At 41.3% G+C, this 25,889-nt stretch overlaps 1 protein-coding gene across 1 annotated transcript in view; it reads right to left on the bottom strand.

The window, feature by feature from the left end:
- The window catches only part of Stx12 (syntaxin 12), a 37,469-nt gene extending 12,759 nt beyond the window's left edge, over positions 1 to 24,710 (bottom strand). The window contains exons 1-4 of the mRNA XM_005394929.2: positions 24,463 to 24,710; positions 11,740 to 11,809; positions 8,905 to 9,004; positions 3,019 to 3,156 (exon numbers count right to left, since the gene is read on the bottom strand). Coding sequence (XP_005394986.1) covers positions 3,019 to 3,156; positions 8,905 to 9,004; positions 11,740 to 11,809; positions 24,463 to 24,580 — 426 coding nt within the window. The 5' untranslated portion in view covers positions 24,581 to 24,710. The remainder of the gene's footprint in view (positions 1 to 3,018; positions 3,157 to 8,904; positions 9,005 to 11,739; positions 11,810 to 24,462) is intronic.
- Between the last annotated feature and the right edge of the window lie 1,179 nt (positions 24,711 to 25,889).

Genomic DNA, 25,889 nt, shown 5'->3' with positions numbered 1-25,889 from the left:
AATAGAATAGAATAGAATAGAATAGAATAGAATAGAATAGAATAGAATAGAAAATAAGTTTTAAAAAGGCTGTGAATGTGGCTCAGTGTGAAATCTCTGGGTTCAATCCCCAGGACCACAAAAATATGATTGGGATGGATAGATAGGTAGGTGGATGAATGACAGATAAATAGAGAAACAGTATCCTGACAGTGTAAAGTTTGAGAACTGCTGTACTTTTCCATTGGTCCGCAGGAACCTTGGTCTCATGTATTCCACACATTGCTCTTTGGTCACACACAGCAGGCTCTTCTCCCTGTCTGCAGCTTGTCTTTGTACAGCTTTACTTTCTCTGCTCTCCATTCTGTCTGCTTTTGCATATTTTCTTTTGGGCATCACTCTCCTTCTGTCTGAAATACAATGCACCCTTTAGAGCTCCCCAGTGAAGTTCAGTGGTCAGACACTTGTCTGAAAATGTCCTTGAGTGGCCCTCCCTGTGTATATATATTTTCACTGGTTTAGAATCCTAAAGGGGCACTTATTTTTCCCTCATTAACATTTAAGATAGGATTTGACTGGCTTCCACTACCACTGTCAGTCTCACTACTGACCTCTGAAGTATTCTACTGTTTCTCCACTGACTTTTACAATTTTCTCTTTGTCTTTGGTGTTCCAGTAACAGTTTGGTTTGTTTGTATGTATGTATGTATTTATCTTTTTGAGACAGGGTTTCACTATGCACTTCAGGCTGGCCTTGAACTCACTTTGTAGCTGAGGCTGGCCTCAAGTTCACAGTGATCCTCCTGCCTCAGCCTCTTGAGTGCTGGGATTACAGGCATGAACCTCCATGCCCAGCTTCTAATAATAATTTAAAATTTATCCTGCTTGAGATCTATTAGACTTCTTAAAACTGTCTATGCATCAGTTTGGGCATATCATCAGCCATTATCTCTTCAAATATCTCTAAAACTGCACTACTCTCATTCTGTAATTCCAATTAAAACAATATTAGGTATTTTTACCATATTCTCCATTTCTTATAATCTTTCTTCCATAGTTAACCTTTTTACCCCGTACTACATGTTGGGGGAAAAAAATCTTCTAATCAATTTTCTAGTTAAACCGTCATCCAATAAACTTTTTATTTTCATATTATATTTTTTAATTTCAGAAATTCTCACCAGATATAGTTGGGCAGGCCTGTAATCTCAGCACCCAGGAGGTCGAAGCAGGAAGACTGATTACAGTTCAAGGCCAGCCTGAACTATGTAGTAAGATCCTGTCTCAAAAAACAAAACAAAACAAAAACTCTTTTGATCTTTTTTTTTTTCTTTTTGAGACAGAGTCTTGCTATGCAGTTCAGGCTGGCCTTGAGCTCAGTTTGCAGCCCAGGTGGGCCTCAAAGTCGCAGCGATCCTCCTGCCTCAGCCTCCCGAGTGCTGGGATTACAGGCATGCGCCACCATGCCCGGCTGTTTTGACACTTAAAAGAGCTTTTTGTAATTTCCTGCTTCCTCCAAGTCTTTTCAAGTGTATTTATTTTTTTACTTTTTCACTTTTTTTTGGCCGTACTTGGTATTGAACTCAGAGCCTTTGCTCTAAACTACAACTCTCTTAATTTTTTGAGACAGAGTCTCATTAAGTTATCAAGCTGCCTAGAATGGGCTAGAACTTGCCATCTTCCTTCCTCAGCCTTGCACATGCCACTCTACCCAACTCTTATTTTTTTAAACGCAGTAAATATGACTTTTATAATCCTAATACACAAAAGTGTTTTGTTTTGCTTTTTAATGCAGTGTAGGGATGCAACTCAGTCTTGTTAAGGCCTAACAAGCATTGTACCACCACGCTACATCCCCAGTTCTACACAGACTATAGGTATATTTCACTTTACCATTGTTTCTTAGCTCTTATTCGAGATAATTTGCTTCTTTATTTTTAAAAATTTGTTTCTTTGTATATTTTGTTTTGTTTTCTTTTAGAGAGGGTCTTGCTATGTAGCCCAGGCTGGCCTGGAATTCATGGTGATCCTCCTGCCTCAGCCTCCCAGCGCTGGGATTTTAGGCATGCACCACACCTGTCTCTGTGCACTATTTTTAACAATTTCTTTTTTTTCGTACCAGGAATCAAACTCATGACCTTAGGCTTGCCAGGCAAGCACTTATACCACTGAGCTATAGCCCCAGCCCTCTGTGCAGTATTTTTCACCAGGCGCTATGCGCTGCACCTGAGGGACTACTGGAGGGATTCCTCCAGGTCCACTTGAAGCCTGAGGCTCTGGACCATCCAGGTAGTGTGAATGGGGCAACACAGTGCACCTGCCTGAAGGTGACTGCAGGCTCTCCCCCGCCCTTCTCCCCTTCTCTACCACCTGCTTAGTTTCCTGCAAAAGTAACCTTTTTGTAGACCCCTGGAGAAAAGGGGACTTACTTTTGGCATACCCTAAAGATATAATCTTTCAAAGTCCATCTTACTTTGAAGAGAATCTTACATCCTCTACCTCACATGCATCCTGGGCTTTGACTTTTATCCTCTTCATCCCCTGAGGGCATCAAACCTGAAGTCCAAGTTTGTCCCTGGCAAAGGTCCTCAATGCAACCTCAGCACACTGTTCTGCTTACCTCTCTCTGAGATGTTTCACCTTAGTATTTTCATAGGCTTTTGCTACTTTGTAGTTGGGTTTTTAAATTCTAGAATTTGATTAATTCTTTCCAAAACAGAGAGAGCTAATCAAAATAACCTGACCAACTATATTCTAGAAAATGGATTCTTTTTTAAAAAATGTAAAACCAGTACAACAAAATCCAAAAGAAAATTACACAAAACTCTACCTTCTATCTCCTTAACCCTTGTGCATGTTCCAGGCTGTTCTTCCATTGTGTACATGCTTTCTACACAGGTCATACAAATCTGACATTTGCACACCAGCTGTTGTATACATTTTATTTTGGGTGATAGTAAAAAAGGGCCAATGGCCTCAGGGTGGGGCAGTCTTGGGAAAAAACATCCAGAGATTGGAAAGGTCTTGGAATCAACTTACAGAAAGACGCGACCCGGCTCTCGCTCTGGCAATGCTCTCCTTCTCCTTCTCTGACACCCTTCTCTGCACAGCCTGGAAGTTGTTTAAGGCCGCGGAGAAGTCACTCATGAGGCGCTCCTTCTGGAGTTTCTGCTGACGCTAAGGAAGTTAAGCAAGAAGTTGAAATTCCATATTAACCCAGATTATTTAGAGACTTTAATTCCCATGAAAAACAACATCATATCCCTTCAACATTCCCAACTAGAAAAATTACTACAGGGGCTGGGGATTTAGCTCAGTGGCACAGCGCCTGCCTGGCAAGCGCAGGGTCGTGAGTTTGATTCCCGGTACCGGAAAAAAACAAACAAAACCAAAAAAAAAAAGAAAAATTACTACAAAATAGATTCTGCCTTAAATGAATACATTTGTTCTTTGCTAGCTGAAATCACTGGTAAATTCTGACTTTTTTCTTCTTTCATTCTAACAAATTTAGGAACTGGGTATTATTTACCTTATAATCTCAGAAGGAAATGTAATTTAGGATTTTTGTTCCCTGGAGAACCTAAAAGCAGAAAAAATATCTTTGGACTCAGACTGGGAACTACATTCATCTACACTGAGTTGATGGCTTCCCAGAAAATCAGTTTCTTTTATAGGCATTTTTTTCTTTAAGGGAGACTTAAATTATTATTTTTTATCTTTTTTATTTTTAAAAAATAAAAGAAGTAAAACATATTAACAGAAATCCATTTACAAAATAGCACAAAAACAATGCAAACAAAACAGAGTTACAGACGAAGTTGTAGGAAATTAACCATGGTTGTTGTATTACTTATTGATATCTTCAAAGTGGTTTCTCAGGAAAACAAATAGAGACATACAAGATTGATCAAACAAGTAATCATTAACTGTTCCTTTCTGTAGAGCAATAGAAGACAGTAGTACAACTATGTTAGCTATCCTGTATATACATACTTACATAATTTCCCCTAGAAAAAGAAGAACAAGTCAAGCTCAAAGCCCAAAGCCCAAAGAAGAGAGGAGATTATAAAGATCCAGGCAGAAAGTAATGCAGCTGAGACAAAGAAAACCCTACAAAAAATAAATGAATCAAAGAGTTGGTTCTTTGAAAGAATAAATAAAACCCCTAACCAACCTTATCAAAAAAAGAAAGAACTCAAATTCATGCAATAAGGAATGAAAAGAGTGAAATTACTACAGATTCCACAGAAATTCAGAAGATCATTAATACCTACTTTGAAAATCATTACTCCCATAGGATAGAAAACTCAGAAGAAATGGACAGATTCCTAGATATGTACGAATTACCAAGCTTGAGTCAAGAAGATATAAAATCCTGAACAACCCAATATTAATTAATGAGATTGAAAATGTGATTAAAAACTTACCAACAAAGAAAAGCCCAGGCCCTGATGGATTCACAGCAGAATTTTACAAGAAATTCAGATAAGATTTAATACCAACATTCTTCAAACTCTTCAATGAAACTGAAAAGGAAGCAATTCTCCCTAACTCATTTCTGGAGGCAAGTACTTTACTGATACCAAAACCAGAGAAAGACCCAACCAAGAAAGAAAACTACAGACCAATCTCCCTAATGAATATAGATTGAAAGACACTCAATAAAATACTAGCAAATAGAATGCAGCAAATCATCAAGAAAATCATATACCAAGACCAAGTCAGATTCATTCCAGGAATGCAGGGATGGTTCAATATTTGCAAATCAATTAATGTTATATATCATATCAATAGAGCCAAAGACAAAAATCATATGATCATCTCAATAGATGCAGAAAAAGCTTTTGACAAAGTCCAACATGCATTCATGATAAAAACTCTACAGAAAATAGGAATAGATGGTCTTTATCTCAACCTGATCAAAGCCATCTATGACAAACCAAGAGCCAACATCATACTAAATGGACAAAAACTGAAAGCTTTTACTTTAAAATCAGGAACAGACAAGGATGTCCACTGTCACCATTCCTATTCAACACAGTTCTGGAAGCATTAGCCAGAGCAATTCAACAAGAGAGAGAAATAAAAGGAATAAGGATAGGAAAGGAAGAAGTAAAGCTTTCACTATTTGCAGATGACAGGATACTTTACATGGAAGACCCTAAAAACTCCACAAGCAGACTCCTTGAATTATTTTTTTATCTTTTTGAGAGAGGGTCTCACTATGCAGTTCAGGCTGGCCTTGAGCTCACTTTGTAACCCAGGCTGGTCTCAAACTCACAGCGATCCTCCTTCCTCAGCCTCCTGAGTGCTGGGATTATAGGCATGCACCACCAGCCCGGCTTTTTTTTTTTTTTTTTTTTTCCTTAATTTGGTGGTAGGGATAGAATCTCGGGCCTCCTGTATGCTAAGCAAGTGTTCTATCATTAAGCCACACACCCATCCTCAAAACGCTACATTTTAAGGATAGCATAAACATTTACATGTCAACATACTCTTCACAGTTATAACCTTTGTTACATACAGTCCATCAAGTTGATCTAGTAAATTTTCTTAAATTTTATTTTATGAGACAGGGTCTTGCTATGTAGCTCAGGCTGGGCTTGAACTAACCACGTAGCCCAGGTTGGTTTTGAACTCTCAGCAACGCTCCTGCCTCAGTCTCCTGAGTGCTGGGATTATAAGCATTCACCAGCACATCTGGCTTTATCTAGTAAATTTCATATAAACCTTTCTTGTAAATTGTTGCCAGTTCTTATGAATACTGGGAAATAAATATTTCTATTATGAATAAAGCTAAAGTGTGAATAAAGAGCCCCACTGAACAGTTAATATTTATATCTGGCTACAGGTACATTTTTTTCCCTTTGGAGAAATGTCCATGGGTGGGAATACTGTGTCAAAAGGTATAAGTTTTTTTCTTGTTCTTTATTTCTTTTTAAGAGGCGAGGTTTATTTCAGCTGAAAGATTCAGAGGATTTAGCTTACGGCGTGCTGCCCCAAGGCAGAAACAGCAGGTAGAGGGGCTTAACAGAGAAAAATTGCTCAACACAGGGCAGCCAGGAGGCAGCAAGCCACAAACTTTTTACCATGGCAATTATTGTCAATCAACTTATTGCAGGGGTTTTACTGAGTAATTACATATAAAATACCAAGTTAAATTTTATATGCAGGTAGAATATTCAAGAGGAAAATATCAGAACAGGAAAGGTGATTCAGGTCAAGTACTTGGAGGTTAAGGGGCCAAAGTTGGAAAAAGAGCGTCAGGATCATGAGGGTGACAGGGAGGGCACAAAAGTAGCTAAGACTCTCGGGGGAGGAAGAGTAGAGTCAGAAAACCAGAGGGTCCAGACTGAGCCTTGGAGCTTGCACATCCTAGAGCAGCAGGGTCCAGGATGGAGGATAAGACTGAACCCGGGAATCATTAGAGTGGGGGACAGAACAAAAGCGAATCACAGAAAGAAGAGAATTTCAGTGGAAACAGGATGGGCAAGAGGATCTGAAAGAAAACTGAAGAAAAATGAGGCTAGGGCTTGAGAATGGGCCGGTCACGATAACAGTACACAGGTGTGGGGAAAAACTCGTAGCACGTATGGTCTGACAGCAGTGAAAAGATGGATGATGGGGCTGAGATAGACTGAGATGCAGGAAGAGCAGAGAGACAAAAGGGTACTCAGCACAACAGCAGAAAGAGAATCAAGGAATTATACATCACCTGAGAGAATACATTTTATAGGTCTATTTGGTGTTCTTAATGATCCCAGCTAATGGAAGGGAATAATAGCATGCATAATCCAAAAATAACTTCTATTGGTTTTAGAACACATTAGATGAATTTATATTGGTTGTAGATTTAACTTTCTATTTATATTTTGCTTAGGCTGCTATTTAACCCTTAGATATTTATAATAATACTCTGCACCGGACACTTAAGACTCCTTTTTTATTACTACAAAATATATCTGCAAATGTGTCTTCCCTAAGCACATGGCTAGGAAGAGGAAAGGGGTAATTTGGAAGCAAGCTGGAGATATTGGATGGTAAGGGAGGGTTGTAACTAAAACTTTACCACGTGTAACAACTAAAACCAATGAACCGGGCCGGGCGTGGTGGCGCATTCCTATAATCCCAGTGCTCGGGAGGCTGAGGTAGGAGGATCGCTGTGACTTTGAGGCCCACCTGGGCTGCAAAGTGAGCTCAAGGCCAGCCTGAACTGCATAGTGAAACCCTGTCTTAAAAAGGCAAAAAAATAAAAATAAAACCAGTGAACCATACATGGATAACTGGAGGGTGATTATACTAGATTATATATATATTTTTAACTAAGATTACATTTTATCAGAACTATTTTGTAGGAGAAGACAAAGCCCCCAGTCGTGGCTCTTTGGTTTTTTGAAATGGGGTCTCACTGTATAGTTCATGCTGGCCTTGAATTCACTGTGAGCACTCAGGAGGCTGAGGCAGGAGGATTGCTGTGAGTTTGAGGCCAGCGTGGGGCACATAAACGAGTTCAAGGCCAGCCTGCAGTACATAATGAAGTTCTGCCTAAAAAAAAAAAAAAAACTGAACTCACTATGTAGCCAGGCTGGCCTTGAATTCATGATCCTCCTGCCTCAGCCTCCCAAATGCTGGGATTACAGATGCACGCCACCACACCTGGCTTTGGCTCCTCTTTAATATAGAGAACAAAAATTTCAATACTGAACCATGCTACTTAAATAGCTTGCCAAATTAAACTGGTGCTTTCCAAACTGTTGTGATAGAGACCCACAGTAAGAATTTGACATCATAATCTAATACACACACATAATACAGGCTTTGTGACTTCTTGAGAGCTATCATACATGTAAGAAATGAAAATTTCATGTGATATTTACCCTTATCACATGGTACACACTCTAATGTTTCTACTCAATTTTAGTTTTTGAAAATACTGCTAGTTAAAAAAAAATACTGCTCATAACACATTAAAACGGTTGCACATGCTAAGAACCACAGCCAAAGTTTGAGAAACTCAGAAGAGAAGTTGGAGGCTGTGTCTTCAGAACCATCGAAGATATTATTTTTGCAGCTTACTAATAAAAGTTACATAAGTGCCCCTTTGAGTAGTACAGAGGCTAAGAGCACAACAGGTGAAGGTCAGTGGAGAAGGTTTTCTCCTGCGGGTAGACGAAGGAAGACAGTTGAGAGTTAGGCACCGGTAAAGGAGGGGACAGATCTAGTTTCAGGAGTGAAAAGAAGACACAGCTTATGAAAGGAACAACGAACCCAGTAAAAAACTGAGCATTTAACATGTTCACAATGGGGCTATAATTTGTACGTCTTGCTGCCGGAAGGCTCTGGACCAGCCGATGGGACTGTGCCACGCCACACGATGGGACACTCATGCACGCCAGTCATGCAGGTACCGCCGGTGGCTCAAGCCAGTGGGACTGTGTTAAAGAACTTAAATAGCGACTGAATAAAACGACTTGCAAAGAGGTATCTTCCCTGAGCGTTTCCTTAGCCTCTGACCTGTGAACGACCCTTAGTGGGACACAAAGGTCCTGTTGCGAATATGAAAACAAGAAGTTTGATTAAAATATAAACATACTGGTAGGACCCAATATATAGCTGCTGGCCAAACCCAGAGAGATGCAAACACTGAGGTTCCCCTCCCGCTCAGTCCAGTGTAGTAATGTTGAGGACAGCAGTAGTCACCGCGTGTTGAGCACTTCCTGAATGCCAGGCATGTTACCGTATCTGTGCATACATTTTCTACTGGCCCACCAGTCATATCCCCCCACTTTAACAGATAAGAAAATTGAGGTTCAGGGAAGGAATACCTAGCATCAAAGGCCAACTTATTTTTGTTCCCTGTAATGCTTTTTTTTCTTTTTACTAAAATAAAATCTTTTTCTAATAATAAACACAGAAAATACCAACCTGCTCTGAAGTAGATAAGGGAAGGGGCAGGGACCCTAATTCCTTCAGCAATTCATTGGTTTCCTTGGCGAGCTGGTTTGTGGAGTGCTGTAACTGTTGCCTAAGACAGAAAAGACATGTTTCAGGATGTGACTTCTTGAGAGTTATCAGACTGAGTATTACTTTGTTCTCAGAGTATCTCATAACACTGGAAATCAAGGTCTTTTGAATAACTGAGTGCCTCAATGTCCATGCTCTCCAAACAATTTCAGAAACAGTCCCCAGACAAACCCACCCATGCCTGCCATCTCAGCACTCAGAAGGCTGAGGCAGGAGGATCATCATGAATTCCAGGCCACCCTGAACTACATAGTAAAACCCTGTCTCAAAAAAGAAATAGATGGAGAGCAATTGCCGCTCCCCTAAATCTCAGGGTTTCAACACACTGAACTCTCTCATAAAAATCTCCCTTTGCATTTGAATTTCCCAAGAGTTCGACATGCTTGCTATCTGTCACAGCCTACGGACTACAATCCAGGAACAGGTGGTCGGCTGAAATGTGCATTAAAAGCACCGCTTCCTAGCCAGGTGTGGTGGTGCACACCTGTTACCCTAGCACTTGGGAGGCTATGGCAGGAGGACAGACATGAGTTCAATGCCAGCCTAGACTACATAGTGCAATCCTGTCTCTAAATTAATAAATGAAAAAATACAAATAAAAAATAAAATAAAAGCATAGCTTCCTAACTGCCCTAGGGAACAACCCCCAAAGATTTGTTCTCGCACTACTGTCAAAGCCTGATCCTTTTTTAGGTTTATCCTTGGCTCCTTACCTGCTCTTTTTGGTTGCCTTTTGGGCCTTTCCCTCCAAAATAAGAATCCTTAAGCTGTGTAAAAATATATACGGACAGGGCTGGGATGTGGCTCAGTGGAACAGTGCTTGCCTGGCATGTGAAAAGCCTTGGGTTCTATCCCTGGTGCCACAAAAAACAAAAACAAAGGAAAAAAACCCATAAGGAATCTGGGTGGTAGGGATAGTGGTACATGCCTCTAGTTCTAGTTACTCAGGAGCCTGAGACAGGACTGCTTGAGCCCAGGAGTTCAAGGCCAGCCTGAGCAACATAATGAGCCCTGTTTCAAAAAAATAAAAGGAGGCCAGTAGTGGTGGCGCATGCTTGTAATCTCATCACTCAAGAGGCAGAGGCAGGAGGATCGTTGCAAGTTTGAGACCAGCCTGGGCTATAAAGTGAGCTCAAGGCCAGCCTGAACTGAATAGTGAGACCCTGTCTCAAAAAGACCAAAAAAAAGAAAAAAAAAACTCAACGACAAAACAAATACAACAATACAAAAACAAAACAAAAGGAGTAGTGGGATTGAAAAGTAGTAGAAATATCCAGGTATAGAGGCAGCACTCCGGAAGCTGAGGAGAAGGGCCACAGGAAGTTCAAGCCCAGCCTTAGTTACATAGTAAGACCTAGCCTCAACTCCTTGCCAAAGAAACAAACAAATAAGGAAAGCAAAGTATAGCAAAAATACAAAATGAGCTCCTTTCTTTTGTGGTTTCCTCTAATCTCTGGCCATTTCTTTTTCTCTCTTTTCTCTCTGCCATTTCTTCAAAGGTTTTAAGGGAGGACAGAGAAACCACCTGTTCTGGTCTGAAGGTCTGTACGCCTCTCCCAGTTCGCATGCTGCAACCCTAACCCAGAGGTGATGGATTAGAAGACAGCACCGGGAGGTGACTGGATCCCGAGGGTGGAGCCCAAGTGCTGGCCCGAACGCCTTCTTACAAGAGGCCCCGGAGAACTGTGCCTCCTCCATCCAGTGAGGATACTGAGAATCAGTGGGACCTCACCACACAGTGCCTCTGTCACTGCTCTGATCCTGGACTTCCCAGCCTCCACAACTATGAAAAATAAATTTTTTTTTGTTTATAAACCACCTAGCTTGTGGTGTTTTGTGACAGTAGCCTCAATGGACTAAGATACCACAATAGTATCTATTAATGTTCTTTACTGAAAATAGGCCTCCAAGATTTAAAAAGAGGGGAGCAGTCAACAACAAGGAAGAGGGGGTCAATCAGATGCCAGGAACAGCTCAGAGAGGATTAAAATATTCAGAAAGAGTTCACATCTCTCTGGAAAAAGTTCACAGTAATAACAGTCACTCTCTTTATTAATGTCTAGAAGAGGAGACAAAGAATATTGCTCAGTATACTTTAATGATGAGGAACAAAACTTCTAAAACCAGGAACAAACCAGCCATGGCAGTGTACACTAGTAATCCCAGCACCGAGGAGGCTGAGGCAGGAGGATCACCTTCAGTTTAAGGCCAGCCTGATAGGCAGACCCTGTCTCAAAAACCCAAAAAATAAGTAAGTAAGAAAGAAAGCAGAAAACGAGTAAAAAAGGATGTGACTAAAAAAGAATCAGGAGTTCTACTACTAGTCCACTATTCTATCCCTCAGGCTGCCCTTGTGTCATTGTGAATAAATTTCCTAGTTTTATATACAGCTGGAAAGCCAACTATAAACTAGATCAGCAGCAGTCCCATGCCAACAAGATGAACTGAGCAGAATATAGCTTAAGAGTTGTAAACATTTCCTTCTCTATCTCTCTAACTTATCCTGCCAAAGTAACCAAGGGAAGAAGGAAGCAGTCAGACCATCGAGAGGCGGTGGAAATCTGAATCCATTCATATACCCTGTTGCCCACTTCTAGATCCAGCTGTTACCTCCTGACCCACTGCTTCTTTCTGACTTCATAGACTGGAACCTGGGCTGCACCTCAGGGCAGCAAGGACACGCATGCATCCTCCAGGGGCCCTCGCAAAACCCAGCCCTGGTAGGGAGCTACTCACAGATTCTCTTGTAGCTTGCTTGAGTCCTGCTTCGTTCCTAGTTGGCTCATCAAATTCTTTATCTGAGCGGCTGGGGAGGTAGGGGGAGAAAGATTTATTTAAAAGGTAAATACATTCATCATAAGCTCCTACCTCTCAGATCACTGGTCTATCCACATCCTGAATAAGCACATACAACTAACCAAAACCATGCTACGATCAAAACCTTGGCATACAGTATTCCTCCAAAAGCTGTAAATTTCACCTTCAGAGTAACTATTACTAAGTAGATAGAATTCAGTGGTACAGTATGTGCTTGGAATGACTTTGGTCCTGAGTTTGATCCCTAGTAACATAAATAAAGAAAAAAGTAATCACCTTTGGAAGGGTATTGATACCAGACATCAATTCACAACAATGAAAAATTTAAATCCACTAACATATACTAATTTTTCTATAGCAAATATTTTTGAAAAAGCAATATACATTTATTATTAATAAATAAGTCACCAGTGGTGGTGGTGCATGCCTGTAACCACAACACTCTAGGAAGCTGAAGCAGGAGGATCACAAGTTCAAACCCAGCCTGGGCAACTTAGAGACTTGGTGAGACCCTGTCATAATAAACAATTTTAAAACACTAGAGATGCAACTTTTAAGAAACTCCTGGAGGGGCTGGGGATTTAGCTCAGCGGCAAAAGTGCCTGCCTGGCAAGCGCAAGGTCGTGAGTTCGGTTCCCGGTACTGGAGAAAAACCAAAAAAAAAAAAAAAAAAAAGAAAGAAAATCCTGGAGATGCATCTATTTTTTAATTTTTATTTATTTTTTATCTTTTTGAGATAGGGTCTCACTGCAGATCAGGCTGGCCTTGAGCTCACTTTGTAGCCCAGGCTGGTCTCGAACTCCCAACGATCCTCCTGCCTGCCTCCCGAGTGCTGGGATTACAGACATGCGCCACCACACCCAGCTGATTGGGGATGCAATTTTAAAAGGCGCTGGATCCAACCTGTATCTTAATTTTGGAAATAAGGAAATATAGTTAGGCTAGGTATTTTGTATAAGACACAGGGCAAAAATTCAATCCCAAACATATCAGATTCCAATGGAAACTTTCAACTATGCTATGCTGTCTTATGTTGTGAAATAGTCAAATATATGGTTTTGTTCCACCCTCTACCTTTTCCTAGATTATTTTGCTAAGACTAGGACCGATAACGTTTGAATCCTGGACATTTAAACCCATAGCCTGCATCAGGAAAGCAGAAGTCCCGAGGCACTGATCATCTTTCCACAGGAAGAAAGACCCTAATACCATATGCCTGGGAATCTGATCATTATGTCCTTCACCGATTACTGCAATAGAGAACAGCATCCATGATTTCTTTCTGCAGCTTGCTTTCCATTTTCTTTTTGGCGGAAGGTGGGAAAAATATTTATTCATAGAGGTTGGAAGTTAGTTGTATGGCTTCCTTCACCTGTTTTTGTTTTTGTTTTCCAGTGTTAGGGATTGACCAAGGATTCTGTCTGTGTTATGCAAGCGCTCTGCACTAGTTACACTCTTGGCCCTTTTGTATAATTTCTTGTTTGCCTGCTTGCTTTTTAAGAGCAGCCACTGTCTTCTATTACCAGTAGCTAAAGTACAGAACACACTAATAGGGTACCCTGCCCAGAGGAAACATACTTACCTTCAAGTTTTAACAGAACTGCAAGAGATAACACAATGCAACTGGCATAGGGCATCTCCAGCCAAAAGAGTCTTCTCTGTGAGAATATACCTTTTGTATAGTCTCTGAGTTAATGTCAAAGTTTCATTTGTGAAATACCAGAGTGCTAAGTGACTGGCTTAGTGGACAATGAGGAAATTCATGTACATTGTATAATTTGAGATTATAGGGACAATATACATAGTTTCTAAATCCAATAAAAAAGAATGCTCACTTATTAGAATTTTGAAGTTTAAAAATTAATTATTTCAAATTTACAGTAATGGTGCTCTTTAAATTAACAATGTTGGGGTCACAGTCATAATCTTGTCCTTAATTCGGTCACCAACAGTTGTTTAAAAAAGAAAAACAAGCTAAAGTTTATTAAGTACCAGTTACTTAACAGTAACACTGTTAACAGTCCCTAAGTCTGCAAGCCATGTCAGACAAAACCCTAATTCATTGCTGAGTGACCACTCCAGCCCTTAGCAGTATGTACAGGTTGTTGTTCCCTAGCCAAAAATCGCTGCATCATGAACATTACAAAGCAAAAATTTCCAATCAAAAATATATAGGTTTATGCCAGGTGTGGTGGTGCACACCTGTAATCCCAGCATTTGGGCGGCTGAGGCAGGAGGATCACTGCAAGTTTGAGGCCAGCCTGAACTACATGGTGAGACCCTGTCTCAAAAAAAAAACAAAACAAAACAGTATAGGGTTATAACACTTCAGATTATGATTTTATCTTATTTAGATGTTTTCCCAGCAAAACTAAAAACTCCAATTTTGCAGTGGAAATATAAGATTTACTTGATTAAAATTTTGCCTTTTGACAAAATTCCCTAAAATATACCTATTCTGTTAAGTAGGGTTTACTTATAACTTAACGCTTCTATAGGAAAAAGCAAGCCCTATAATTACTGTGTTCTGCTAAGACAGTTTTAAGATATAAATAGCCTTTTTTGTTCATAACTAACATGTGGGATGTCCCTATCTAAGTTAAATAAGCCAGGATAGTGCTAAAGCTATCAACCAGGCAGTCGTAAAATTAACTTATGAACAAGGGCATAAAAATAACTTATCTATGATGCTCAGTAGCACTTACTATGACCCAGAGGTAGGTATCTGGTAAATATCTTATTTGACACCAACCATGTCTTAAGCAAGCATCAGTATCCTGATGATTCACACACGGGCACAGTGAAGCACATGAGTTACAGAACTCACTCATTTACTCATTCATTCATAGAGCGGAGTACCCACTCTACACTGTTCCATGCCCTAAAGACACTTGATTTCAAGAAGCTCACACTTTCTGAGCTAGATAAATATACATCAGGTGGAGATAAGTGGTATAAAGAAAAACTCAGGCGAGGGCTGGAATGAAAGGGGTAGGCAAAGGGTGGTAGTTTATGTAAGGTGGTCAGAGAAACCTCTCTGAAAAGGTGTCACTATCAAAGTCTAAAGGAATTAAAAGATCAAGCAGCTGGGCAGTGGTGACAAACACCTATAATCTCAGCACTCTGGGAAGCTGAGGTAGGAGGATCACAAGTTCAAGCCCAGCCTTGGCAACTTATCGAGACCCTGACTCAAAGTTTAAAAATTTTAAAAAGGATTGGGGATGTAACAACACGAAGGCCATGGATTCAATCCCCAGTGCCACAAAAATAAAACAAACAGAACAAGCCATTTACTCCAGGCAAAGGGTAATTAGTACGAAGTCCCCGACGCAAGAGTCCTTGATGTGAAGGAAGAATAGCAAGGAGGTCAGGTGGTTAGAGCAGAATGAAGAAGTGGCCAAAGAGATGGGGGAAATCCAGACTGTACAAGGCATTTTTTAAAAAAAATTTATTATTTACTTTTGAGACAAGGTCTCACTGTGTAGTCCAGGCTGGCCTTGAATTCACTATGTATTTCAGGCTGTCCTCCAACTTCCAGCAATCCTCCTGCCTCAGCCTTCCAACCGCTGGGATTACCAGCATGCACCACCACACCCAGCAATATACAGGGCATTTTAAACAGTTGTAAGGACTTGAGTTTTAATTAAATGGCAAGCCAGAGATGGGCTTGAGTGGAGTGTCATAATAACCAGAATTCAAACCCAGGGCTAATTCCAACTGCTACCTTTTTTTATGTTATATTATGCTGTCTTAAAGGAAATAAAATGTAGTCACACAAGACAGGCCTGGACTTCCCAGTGTTCCACTCTGCCCCGCCCTATCTACCTGCTACCTTCCTAATTTAATAAACTCTCTGCTCCAGATAGGTTGATGTCCTTGCTCTTAACCTGTTCCCTGACCTAACACCCTCCTGCCTGTGAGATTATTCCTCTGTACCAGAGTCCAGCAGAGTGCCAGGCACCCCGTGGGTACATAAATAATCACTGATCCGTTCAGTCAGCTCCCTCCCTTTGACATTATAATATTCTCTTTAAGGCCAAGATGTCAATTAAGGTAATTTAGGAAGAACGAGATCTGAATTCTACACTAGACTTGACCATTAACAGCACCAGGCAAGTCATTGTATTTTGCTGAGTTTCTTTTTTTTTTTTTTTTTTTTCTGGTTTTTCTCCGGTACCGGGAACCGAACTCACGACCTTGCGCTTGCCAGGCAGGTGCTTTTGCCGCTGAGCTAAATCCCCAGCCCCTTTGCTGAGTTTCTTTCTCGCCAACTGCAGATCACATTCTGGGTCAACATTTACCGAGTACTTATTATTATTTGTGTGGAATTTTTATTTTCTCTCATTAAATCTTTACAACTAGGTGAGGACTAAATGACCCCCCAGCACGCCCACACTGATCAATTCTAAAATTCAATAATAATAAAACAGTCCCGGAATGCTGTTATGGAACCAGTTTTTTACAACTCAAAAGTTGGCTTTGAGAGGCTCCACCTGTGACTTTCTTAACATCAGAAATTCAAGCTACAGATGAGACTGGATTAACGACATGGACTTGACAGCAGAGATCGCATTCTACCCCTCAGGCCCCTCCAGAAAATAGTTGAATAGTTGGTTGAATATATGATGACACAGAAAGGTAAGCCCAGTTAAAAAAAAAAAGTGACGGAAATGACCTCTTCTAAACTCTAAAAGTATGTCAAAGCATTGAGTTATTAATCACCTATCAAAATATTAAATACCCTAGAGAAAAATGAGAATTTTATAAGATACAGAAAACCTCAAGTATCAGCTGTTTCCTGTGTATTCTCATCTGAGAACTTCTTTTCATCTAGACTTTTCTGATTACCTTTGTTAAGAAGACCTGATTTTTCTAGGGTTGGGGTTTGGGGGAATATGGGGCTTGGAGACTTTAGAGGACCATTTGCAAGCTAAGCATCATAATGAATTAAGCTAAGCCTTCATTAACTCTTTCTGCACTCCTGAAATTAAGATATTTTCCAGCTGGACGTGGTGGTGAAAGCCTGTAATCCTAGCAGGCATTCTGGGAGGTGGAGGCAGGAGGATCACAAGTTTGAGGCCAGCCTGGGCAACTTAGTGATTTAGCAAGACTTTAAAAAAAAAACAAAAAAACAAAAACAGCTGGGGATATAGCTCAGTTGGAAATCCTTAGGTTCAATCACCAGGACCTCCCACCAATCCCCCAAAAATTTTTCCCTAAAAGTTTCCAGCAAGACTCAGGTATCAGAATCCCTAAAACTCAAATCATAAGGACAACTGTGTCTTAGTTTACGAAAATCCAAAGAACTTTTCCTATACTGTCTTCTGTAAACACCACCCTCAGGGATGGTTACGGGCCAGTAACTACTCATTGACCCATCTATTTCATATCTAAAAACCATATCCTTCAATAAACCTTAAGCACAAAACAAAACAAAATAAAATATTTATTTTCAATTGAGTGCACTTAAAAGATCAAAAAGTAAAGTGATACTTTGGGGGAATATTTTTATCAAAATAAATTGAACCTACAAGGGTATTCTCATTAATGTGGTTAATCAGAAAACTCCAAGCATTCTAGTTAAATGAAAGTTTTAATTTAAATTGACACGTTAGAACATTTTGGATGAAAATAATTGGGTATTTCCTATGAAATGCTACATACTCTTGGAAACAAGATGATTAAGCCAAAAGAAAAGATACGTCCTTCAGTTTTGTGTAAGCAATTCTGTTATTTTTAAAACTAAGCCTCAGGGGCCAGGGATTTAGCTCAGCACTTCAGCACCTGCCTGGCAAGTGTGAGGTCCTGAGTTTGAGTCCCAGTACCCCCTCCAAAGAAACTAAGCCTCAACTTCTCCCATCACTGACCTCTCACTTTGAAAAGCATGTCCTAGCTATAACTTTTAAAAGAAGAACCAAATCAATGGATTGTGTATTATAGCTAACATCAACACTAGGAACCATTCTAAATTGAACATTCCTTACATGCTTTTTAGCAGATATCAGCAGAATCTGAGTCACCAAATGAACCTTAATCCAAATCAAAGTCTAATCATATTGAAAGCAATTACTTTCACGGGGGGGGGGGGGACGGGGACGGGATTTTCTTTCTCTTTGATAGACTCTAATTCAGCATATTAAAAAAAATTCAATGAAAATGTTTTTTAAAAATATTACTTACACTAAAGCTAAAAACAGAACCTAAAACACCTTTTTTTTTTATTAGCACTACATCTTTGCAGTACCAAAAGACATCCTCACAATTGTTATAACAAATGAGAAAATGGCCGGGTGTGGTGGCGCATGCCTATAGCCTATAATCCCAGCAACTCGGGAGGCTGAGACAGGAGGATCGTTTTGATTTTGAGTTCGAGACCGGCCTGAGCTACAAAATGCACTCAAAGCCAGCCTGAACTGCATAGCAAGACTCTGTCTCAACAAGGCAAAAAAAAAAAAAAGAAAAAAGAAAAATAATTTAATGAAAAAAATTTATAAAATGAGAAGGTGACAGCCTATATTCTTATCATGATAATACAGTCATCTCAGTGTTCTTTTTCTTGCAGGGGGGGACCGGGAATCAAACTTAGGACCTTGTGCTTGCCAGGCAGGCGCTTGTGCTCACCTCAGCGTTCTACACTGAAAATTAGGTTTGCATTGTTTCTATACAGTATAGCAATAATGAAAATTACCTGACTTTTTAAAAATAGTCACTGTAGGGGGCTGGGGATTTAGCTCAGCGGCAAAAGCGCCTGACTGGCAAGCGCAAGGTCGTGAGTTCGGTTCCCGGTACCGGAGAAAAACAAAAAAAAAAAAAAAAAAAAAAAAAAAGGTGTTTTAAAAATAGTCACTGTAGTACAACAGTAAAACTCTGAACTAAACTGAAAATGATTACTAACATCAAAGGTGCACTCTTCCATTTCCTGTACCAGTGACAGCACAGGTAGTGTTTAAGAGCACAGTATCTGAGTTAAGACTACTTAAGTCTGATTCCTGGTCCCACCATTTCGTAAATGAGTGATCCTGAACAAAAGGTAACACTCCCCTATGCATGGTTCTTCACCTAAGAAATGGGAATAACAAGAAAACCTGCATATGGCTGTGGAGAAGATGAAATGAGATCAAATGAAGCTAAGTTTAGAACACTGTCTGGCATATAAAAGCACTCAATTGAGGATAGCTATTATTATTATCAAACTCAGGACCAAGAACAATGTACTCAGCAGTGATAAAATCAATTAAGTACATACTGAATGCCAACATGTCCCTTGCTGTGCCAGGCACTGTAGCTAAGGAGAACCGTATAATGGGGAGTGTCTCTCTACCCCCACAAAACTAAGGGTGACTGCTCTACTTGGAGTGACAAGGTCAAAAAGCATTAATTAAGAACACAGAATATAAGTAAATGCTAAAATAGGAAGAACAGATGCTTGCAAATTAAAAAAAAAAGGTAGCTCACATTTCTTAAGCACTTACTATAGAGCAGGTACTGTTTTAAGCAATTTACATAAATTACCTCACTTGGTCCTCACAAGCCTATGAAGTAGGTATTATTATTAACTCTATTTTAGATGAGGAAACTGAATAATAGGGAAGTAAATGCAAGTGTTTACAAAACTAGTGAGAAGCAGAGAGAGAATCCTCTTAAGAAGCAGAGGCATTACGACTGTGTGGCTGCCCATCAAATGACTGAGCTACAGCGGAGTGGGGGACACAATAAATAATATCACTCTTCGCTGAATGTTTACTATGTGCCTGGCACTGTACCAGGTGCTTCCAAATATTTCCTTGTAACAATTCCTTTTTTTTTTTTTTGAGAGAGGGCCCTGCTGTGTGGCCCAAGCTGGCCTTGAACCCACTATGTAGTCTAGGCTGGCCTCAAATTTACAGTGATCCTCCTGCCTCAGCTTACTCGGTGCTGGGATTACAGGTGTGCACCACCATACCCAGCAACAATTCCATTCATTTTACAGACAGGTAACAGGAAAAGAGGAAAATAACCTGCTCAAGATTAACAGTGGGGGAGGGGGTGCTCATTCAGAGATATGTTGACCCTAAAGTCCATTCATTATCTTTCCGACTTTGCTTTATCTTTGAAAAGCAAAGTCAGGCTGAGTTACAAGGAGCAGGATTTAAAACCAATTCAAAGAATTTAAAGCTGAGCATAGTGGCTCATGCCTATAATACCAGCACTCTGGGAGGATGAAGCAAGAGGATCAGAAATTCAAGCCCAGCCTGGACAACTTAGCAAGGCCCTGTCTCAAAAAAAAAAAACCAAAAAACAACAACCAAAAACACTCAACTGTTATTTTTTTTTGGTAAATGAAACACATCAATAGATTAGTCACATAAAGAACAGAAACGCTGCTTCTGAGTTAACTTTTGGGCTATTATTTTCCATATCTGCTTGAGGAATAGCTGCCCAGCCTTCTCACTCCACAATAAGCAGAACTAAGTATTCGTCCTCTGCACCCCAAACACATTGCTAACAGTTGTCTGTACCAGGCAGCCGACCCCAGCTGAACCTGTAATGACCCACGCAGTGGGCTGCCCTATCTCATGCTGATGTGCTCAGGAATTTCAAACCCACATCTGTGGTTGAGCAGATCGGGCTGGGGAGCTATTCTCTCAAAATTTTCAACTGGTATAGGTGCATGCAGGGCTGTAAGGGGAGATGGGTACGTGTCTGTAAGCCTCCACTTCGAGAGTGTGCGCAGGTCTCAAGGCTGTGTCTTGGAAAGGTTTGGTCACTAGCCCCATCACTGGGTAGACTCAGTGTCATCCTATCAATATCAAATTCCCAGTTCCTCATCAAGCAATCTGAAGGGAAGAATTTCAACTCACACTGCTTAGGGTCACAGGCTATCGCAGGTACTACATGGTAGAAGGGCAAAAGACAGGAGTTCTAAAATGACAGAAAGCTGGGGGTGGTGGTACACACCTATAATCCCAGCACTTGGTAGGCTGAGGCAGGAGGATTGCTGCAAGTTCAAGGCCAGCCTGGGCTACAAAATGAACTGAACTGAACTGCATAGTGAGACACTGTCTCAAAAAGACAAAAGCAAAATAGGAAAAAAATAGAAAAAAAAAATGATAGAAAAGCTTCATTCATTCAATAAATACAATTATTGAACTTGATTCCTGGCTACTTCTCTGATCTTTTTCCCTACTTCCCTCCTCTTTACCTGTAATCCACTCATACTGTGATTCTTTAATAAAAATATTTCTTCTTCCCTCAAAAAAAAAAAACAAAAAACAAAACACCAAAACTGCCTAGAATGTCTTTCTCCATTCCTCACATAGCTCCTTCCCCCCCTTCACCGGTGTCTACTCACCCAAATGTCAACCTCTCAGAGGGACCTTCCTGGACCAGCTTGCTTAAAATAGCACACCTACCTCTTCCTGCACTCTCCATGCACTTGCACTATTTACTTTTCTTCGTAGCGTTACTTCTTGATATTATTTGTACGTTCATGTATACAGTCACAAGCGCCTGTGCTATCAGAGCAGTGATTCTGTCTTTTGTTCACTGCTCCATCCCCAGAACACAGCAGGTACTCAAAGAATATTTGTTGCACAGTGAATCACATCATATGCTCGGGAATGAGTTAAAAACTAGAAATATAATGATGAATAACTCATATCCCCCTGCCTCAAAGGAGTTAGCAATCTAGCAGGAGAGATGGGAATATCGCAAGAAAAGAAAGTACCACAACTTCAGAGTGTTCTCTGGAGACAAGGTATCTTCCAGAGAGTCACTTGTATACTTAAAATGCTAACAGCTACAGATCTGTAATATTAATTACAAATCATAGCCCGGTATGGTGGCACACACCTATAATCCCACACTCTAGGATGTTGAGGCAAGAGGACCACAAGTTTGAGGCCAGCCTGGGCAACTTAGCAAGGTCTTGTCCCAAAGTGGGAAAAAAAAAAAAGAGGGGGGGATGTAGCACACTTCGAAGGCCCTAGGTTCAGTCTCCAGCACCATAAAAATGAACACATGAATGAATAAATAACTAAAAAGGGGGCGGAAGGTGTAGCTTAGTGGTAGGCCACTTGCCTAGCACATGCAAGACCCTGGTATGATCCCCAGCACCCCTCCCTGCAAAATACACACACACACACACACACACAAATTGCTATTCCTAAGAAAATGATCTGATTTTATTTATTTATTTATTTATTTATTTATTTTTTGCCCTTCTGAGATAGGGTCTCGCTATGCAGTTCAGGCTGGTCTTGAACTCACTTTGTAGCCCAGGCTGTCGTCAAACTCACAAAGGTTCTCCTGCCTCAGCCTCCTGAGTACTGGGATTATAGGTGTGCACGACCACGCCTGGCTTGATTTCAAATTTAGGTGCTGCCATGTGTTAGCAGGGCAATTACTTAACCATTCTCAGACTTTTCCTAAACCATAACATGGAAATAATATTGGTAATCTTCTCATACGATTGTTATAAAGTTAAGTAAGATTCTGTACATAAATCACTTTTCATACTGCCTAGCACATACTAGTATTCAAATGGTAGCCACTGATATCATTATTTTGTTTTTTTGTCTTTTTGAAACAGGGTCTTGCTATGCAGTTCAAGCTGGCCTTGAGCTCACTTTGTAGCCCAGGCTGGTCTCAAAACTCGAAAGGATCCTCCTGCCTCAGCCTCCCCAGTGCTGGGATTACAGGCAAATGCCACCACACCCGGCACTACTAATATTATTAATGGTGGATTCCAATGATCCCCTTGAGTGCAATGCCCAATCAACAGCTAAATCTTATCAATTCTATCACCAAGAAAACTCCCATTCAATCCTTCCTTTTCATCTTCACAGTCCCTAACTGGTGTTCTCTGATTCCAGTCTCTCTCCCTTCCAACTCAATTGACACATTCCTAAGAAATTAAATCCAAGTCCCTTAGGTAGCACATAATGTCCTTCATGCTTGGGCTCCAACTTCCCTTTCCAATGTCACTTTCCTTTATTTTCCAGAGTTTATCACCTCAGCCAAATTAAATCACTCTTCCTATATGTACCCTATGCTTTCCTACTACCGTGTCTGTTCACCCTATTCCCTCTTTACTTTCAAAGCTTAAATCCTTCCCATCACATTCCCAGACCTGGCTCAAATGTCGTAATGCCTTCCCTGATCCCTACAAACTAAAAATGGTCTATCTCCCCAAATACCTCTGTTATGTTATTTATAACGCTTCTATAGTACCAATCCCTTTCAACTTCATACTTTGATAGTAGTTTATGTACTCCACAGACTCCCTGTTGAAAAACTTCATGATCATTTCTGAACACACTACATAGCCTGATACTCAAGCAAATATACGCTATTTTACAAAAAGGCATTAAAATTGGATTTGGCCTCAAGAAGAAAATTTCAGCCTTGAACCAGAATTTTCTCCTCTAACCTGTACAACGGCTTCCTCTCAGAAGAAAACTGGAACACAAAGTACTATACTTTGTAACCAACAGTCATAATAATGTTTTTTGTTTTTTTTTTTTAATTTCTAGATTTACCAGGGCACATATTCTTCTTTCCACTTGCAAATGACCCATCCTGGGTCCTTCCCGTCAGAAACCTTTCAATCTCTCAGATTCTATAGTATACATTTTAATTTAAAAGCAAAATGATAGATTGTTCTTTCAAACATAGGACATAATTGTAACTCAGGACCAACAGCCAAGCTCACAGAAACACAGTAACAAACAACAAGGGTAACGATCACCTTTCTTTCCAAGAAATTACTGGGGCTGATCTGTTTATAAGACTCTGAGATGGTTTTCAAACACAAGAAACAGCCAGTGTTTGACTCGGCTACAGTCTCACCCAGACCCTAGTGGTGAGCGGGGAGTTTTCAGAGAAGCAATGACATTCTGAATTCCACCGCCAACTCCACCATCTCTTACTTGCTGTGTGGTTGTGGCTCAGTCCCTGAGCTTCTCTTGTGTATCAGATTTATTCGAAAGAGTGGCTCAACAGAGAAGGAAAATGAAAGCCTCATCTGTTTGAAACCCAACAATATAAACAAACTCTTTGCTACAGTGTCAGTCAAAATGCTTCCGATAAATTATCTTTACTAAAACAGAAGCCAAATCCCAGCCACTGTGTCCCACTTGCAAATACATTACAGGAAGCGGTGTGTTTTAAATCTCCCATAAAGATGCACTCTCCACTTCCCTTAATTGAAAGTTGCTGATTTCTAAGGAATCAGTGGCTAAGCTGAACGTAAACCTAAAGCCTTAACCAGTAAACAACCCCCCTCCCATCCACACTGGCCAAAGAGGAAAGCGAGGTGGGTGGAGGCGGATGACAGGAAAAACTCGGCTGACCACTGCGTCAAGTCCAGCACTCGCTGCCCTCGAAGATGCACGCGGACCCTCAGCCCCGGGCTGTCAGGTCTGCTCGGACATTGTGATGGCAGAACTCGGGAAAGGAAACTGGGGCTTCGGCTGGGGCTCGGGACTGTGGGGGGCCCGGGCCTGCCAGACGCGGGGACGGCGGGCGCCGCCCCTAGCGGGGCAGCCCGAGACAGCCGCAGGTGTGGCCTCGGCCGCAGCCCGCGCCAGGCTCCGCATCGCGGCCACCTCGCCCGGCCGACCCCCAGGACGCCCCCCGCCCCCAGGAGGCTCCCGGGCTCACTGGCTTGGCTGATCCGCTGGATATTGCCGCTGCAGGTCTGGATGATGCTGTTGAAGTCCCGGAGCTGGGGCCCCGAAGGCCCCGGATTCCGGTACATGTCTAAGGGTCCGTAGGACATGACGAGGAGCTGAGACCGGCTCGCCCTACTAGGCGCTCCTACCGGAAGCAGCCAGCAGACAGGACCCACAGGCTGACACAAACCGGGAAGAGAAAGGGCGGGGAAGGGGCTGGGACGGAGGCTGCGTGCGCAGTGGCCCCGCCCACACGCCGCGCGGCGCAAGCGTCCGCCCCGCCCCTCCCCACACTGCGCAGACGCTGCTGGAATTGGTGGTAGCTTAGAGACTGGACTCCTCCACCCTGGGGTGCAGGGCGGAGCGATGACGTCCTATAGTTGGGGTCTCCGATAGGATGAGCCTGGGTGGAGGTGTTTTTCGCCCGGGCACTGTGACAGGAGGCAGGAATTTTCGATTTGCATAAAATTGTACCAGATGATCTCAGCCCCTTACATCCCATTCTGATCTATTCTGAGAATTCAGCCCCAAATATGGGAGAATTAAATTACCGTGAAGCTCAGATCCGTAACTGAACAGTAACGTGAAATTCTTGACTTTGCTTCCATCCCCTATGGCTTCGGTAGTATTTGCAGAGCACTTTTATTTCTCCTGCCACCCCTCTTCTGAACAATAAAATAATAATTAGATCTGTTGAGCATAGGTTGTGTGTGGGTCCTTACGGCAACTCACTTGTTCTTAAGCTCTCCCACAGCAAGGAACGGTGTCCTATCAGTATTTTTACGTTTAAAAGAGATAATGGACTGTCGATTTTTTAAAACGTCGACGTAAAATAACACGGCAAAGCAAACATTATTTTCCCTTTTACAGGTGGGAAAATTCAGATCGGTTCTGATTAGTTGATTGTTGAAGTTTGACCGTACAAGCCAAACCTAGACTGACTTTGTCATCTCCCTGTTTCCCTAAGACTCATCCCCGTATAGCCAAATTTATTGTCTGAGTTCCTCCCAAATAACCTGCACATCTATATCCCAAACCAAGATTTATTGGAGAGCTAGGGTCCTAAAATGTAGAAATCATTCCCTGAAGTAATCTTGAGGGCCAGAGCGTTTCCATAGAAGATTGCATTTTGTGAGCGAACAGTGAAAGGAAAGACGCGGGGTAGGGTTTGGGTTTGGGAGGAGTTCGACGGTGAGCAATGATGAGGAACTGGCAGTTTCCTGTGATTTCTACGCAGCCCACTGCATCCTGCTTTTGCAGTCTCTGAGAAATGCAAAGAGAAAGCAATTTGCCTGTGTGGGAGGAGATCCCACCCCCCAAAGTGTGAATGAGCCTGTGTTGAGCCTTAGAGCTTTTTAAAGCGCTGCTATCTCTATTTTTCATTGGGGTGCACTTATAAGATTTTTTTTTTTTTTT

The sequence above is a fragment of the Chinchilla lanigera genome, unplaced genomic scaffold (assembly GCF_000276665.1).
Source record: "Chinchilla lanigera isolate Chin_1 unplaced genomic scaffold, ChiLan1.0 scaffold00051, whole genome shotgun sequence".
In the NCBI taxonomy this organism is placed as follows: domain Eukaryota; kingdom Metazoa; phylum Chordata; class Mammalia; order Rodentia; family Chinchillidae; genus Chinchilla; species Chinchilla lanigera.
The sequence above is the reverse complement of the archived record's forward strand: the minus strand, read 5'-3'. Positions and strand labels throughout refer to the sequence as shown.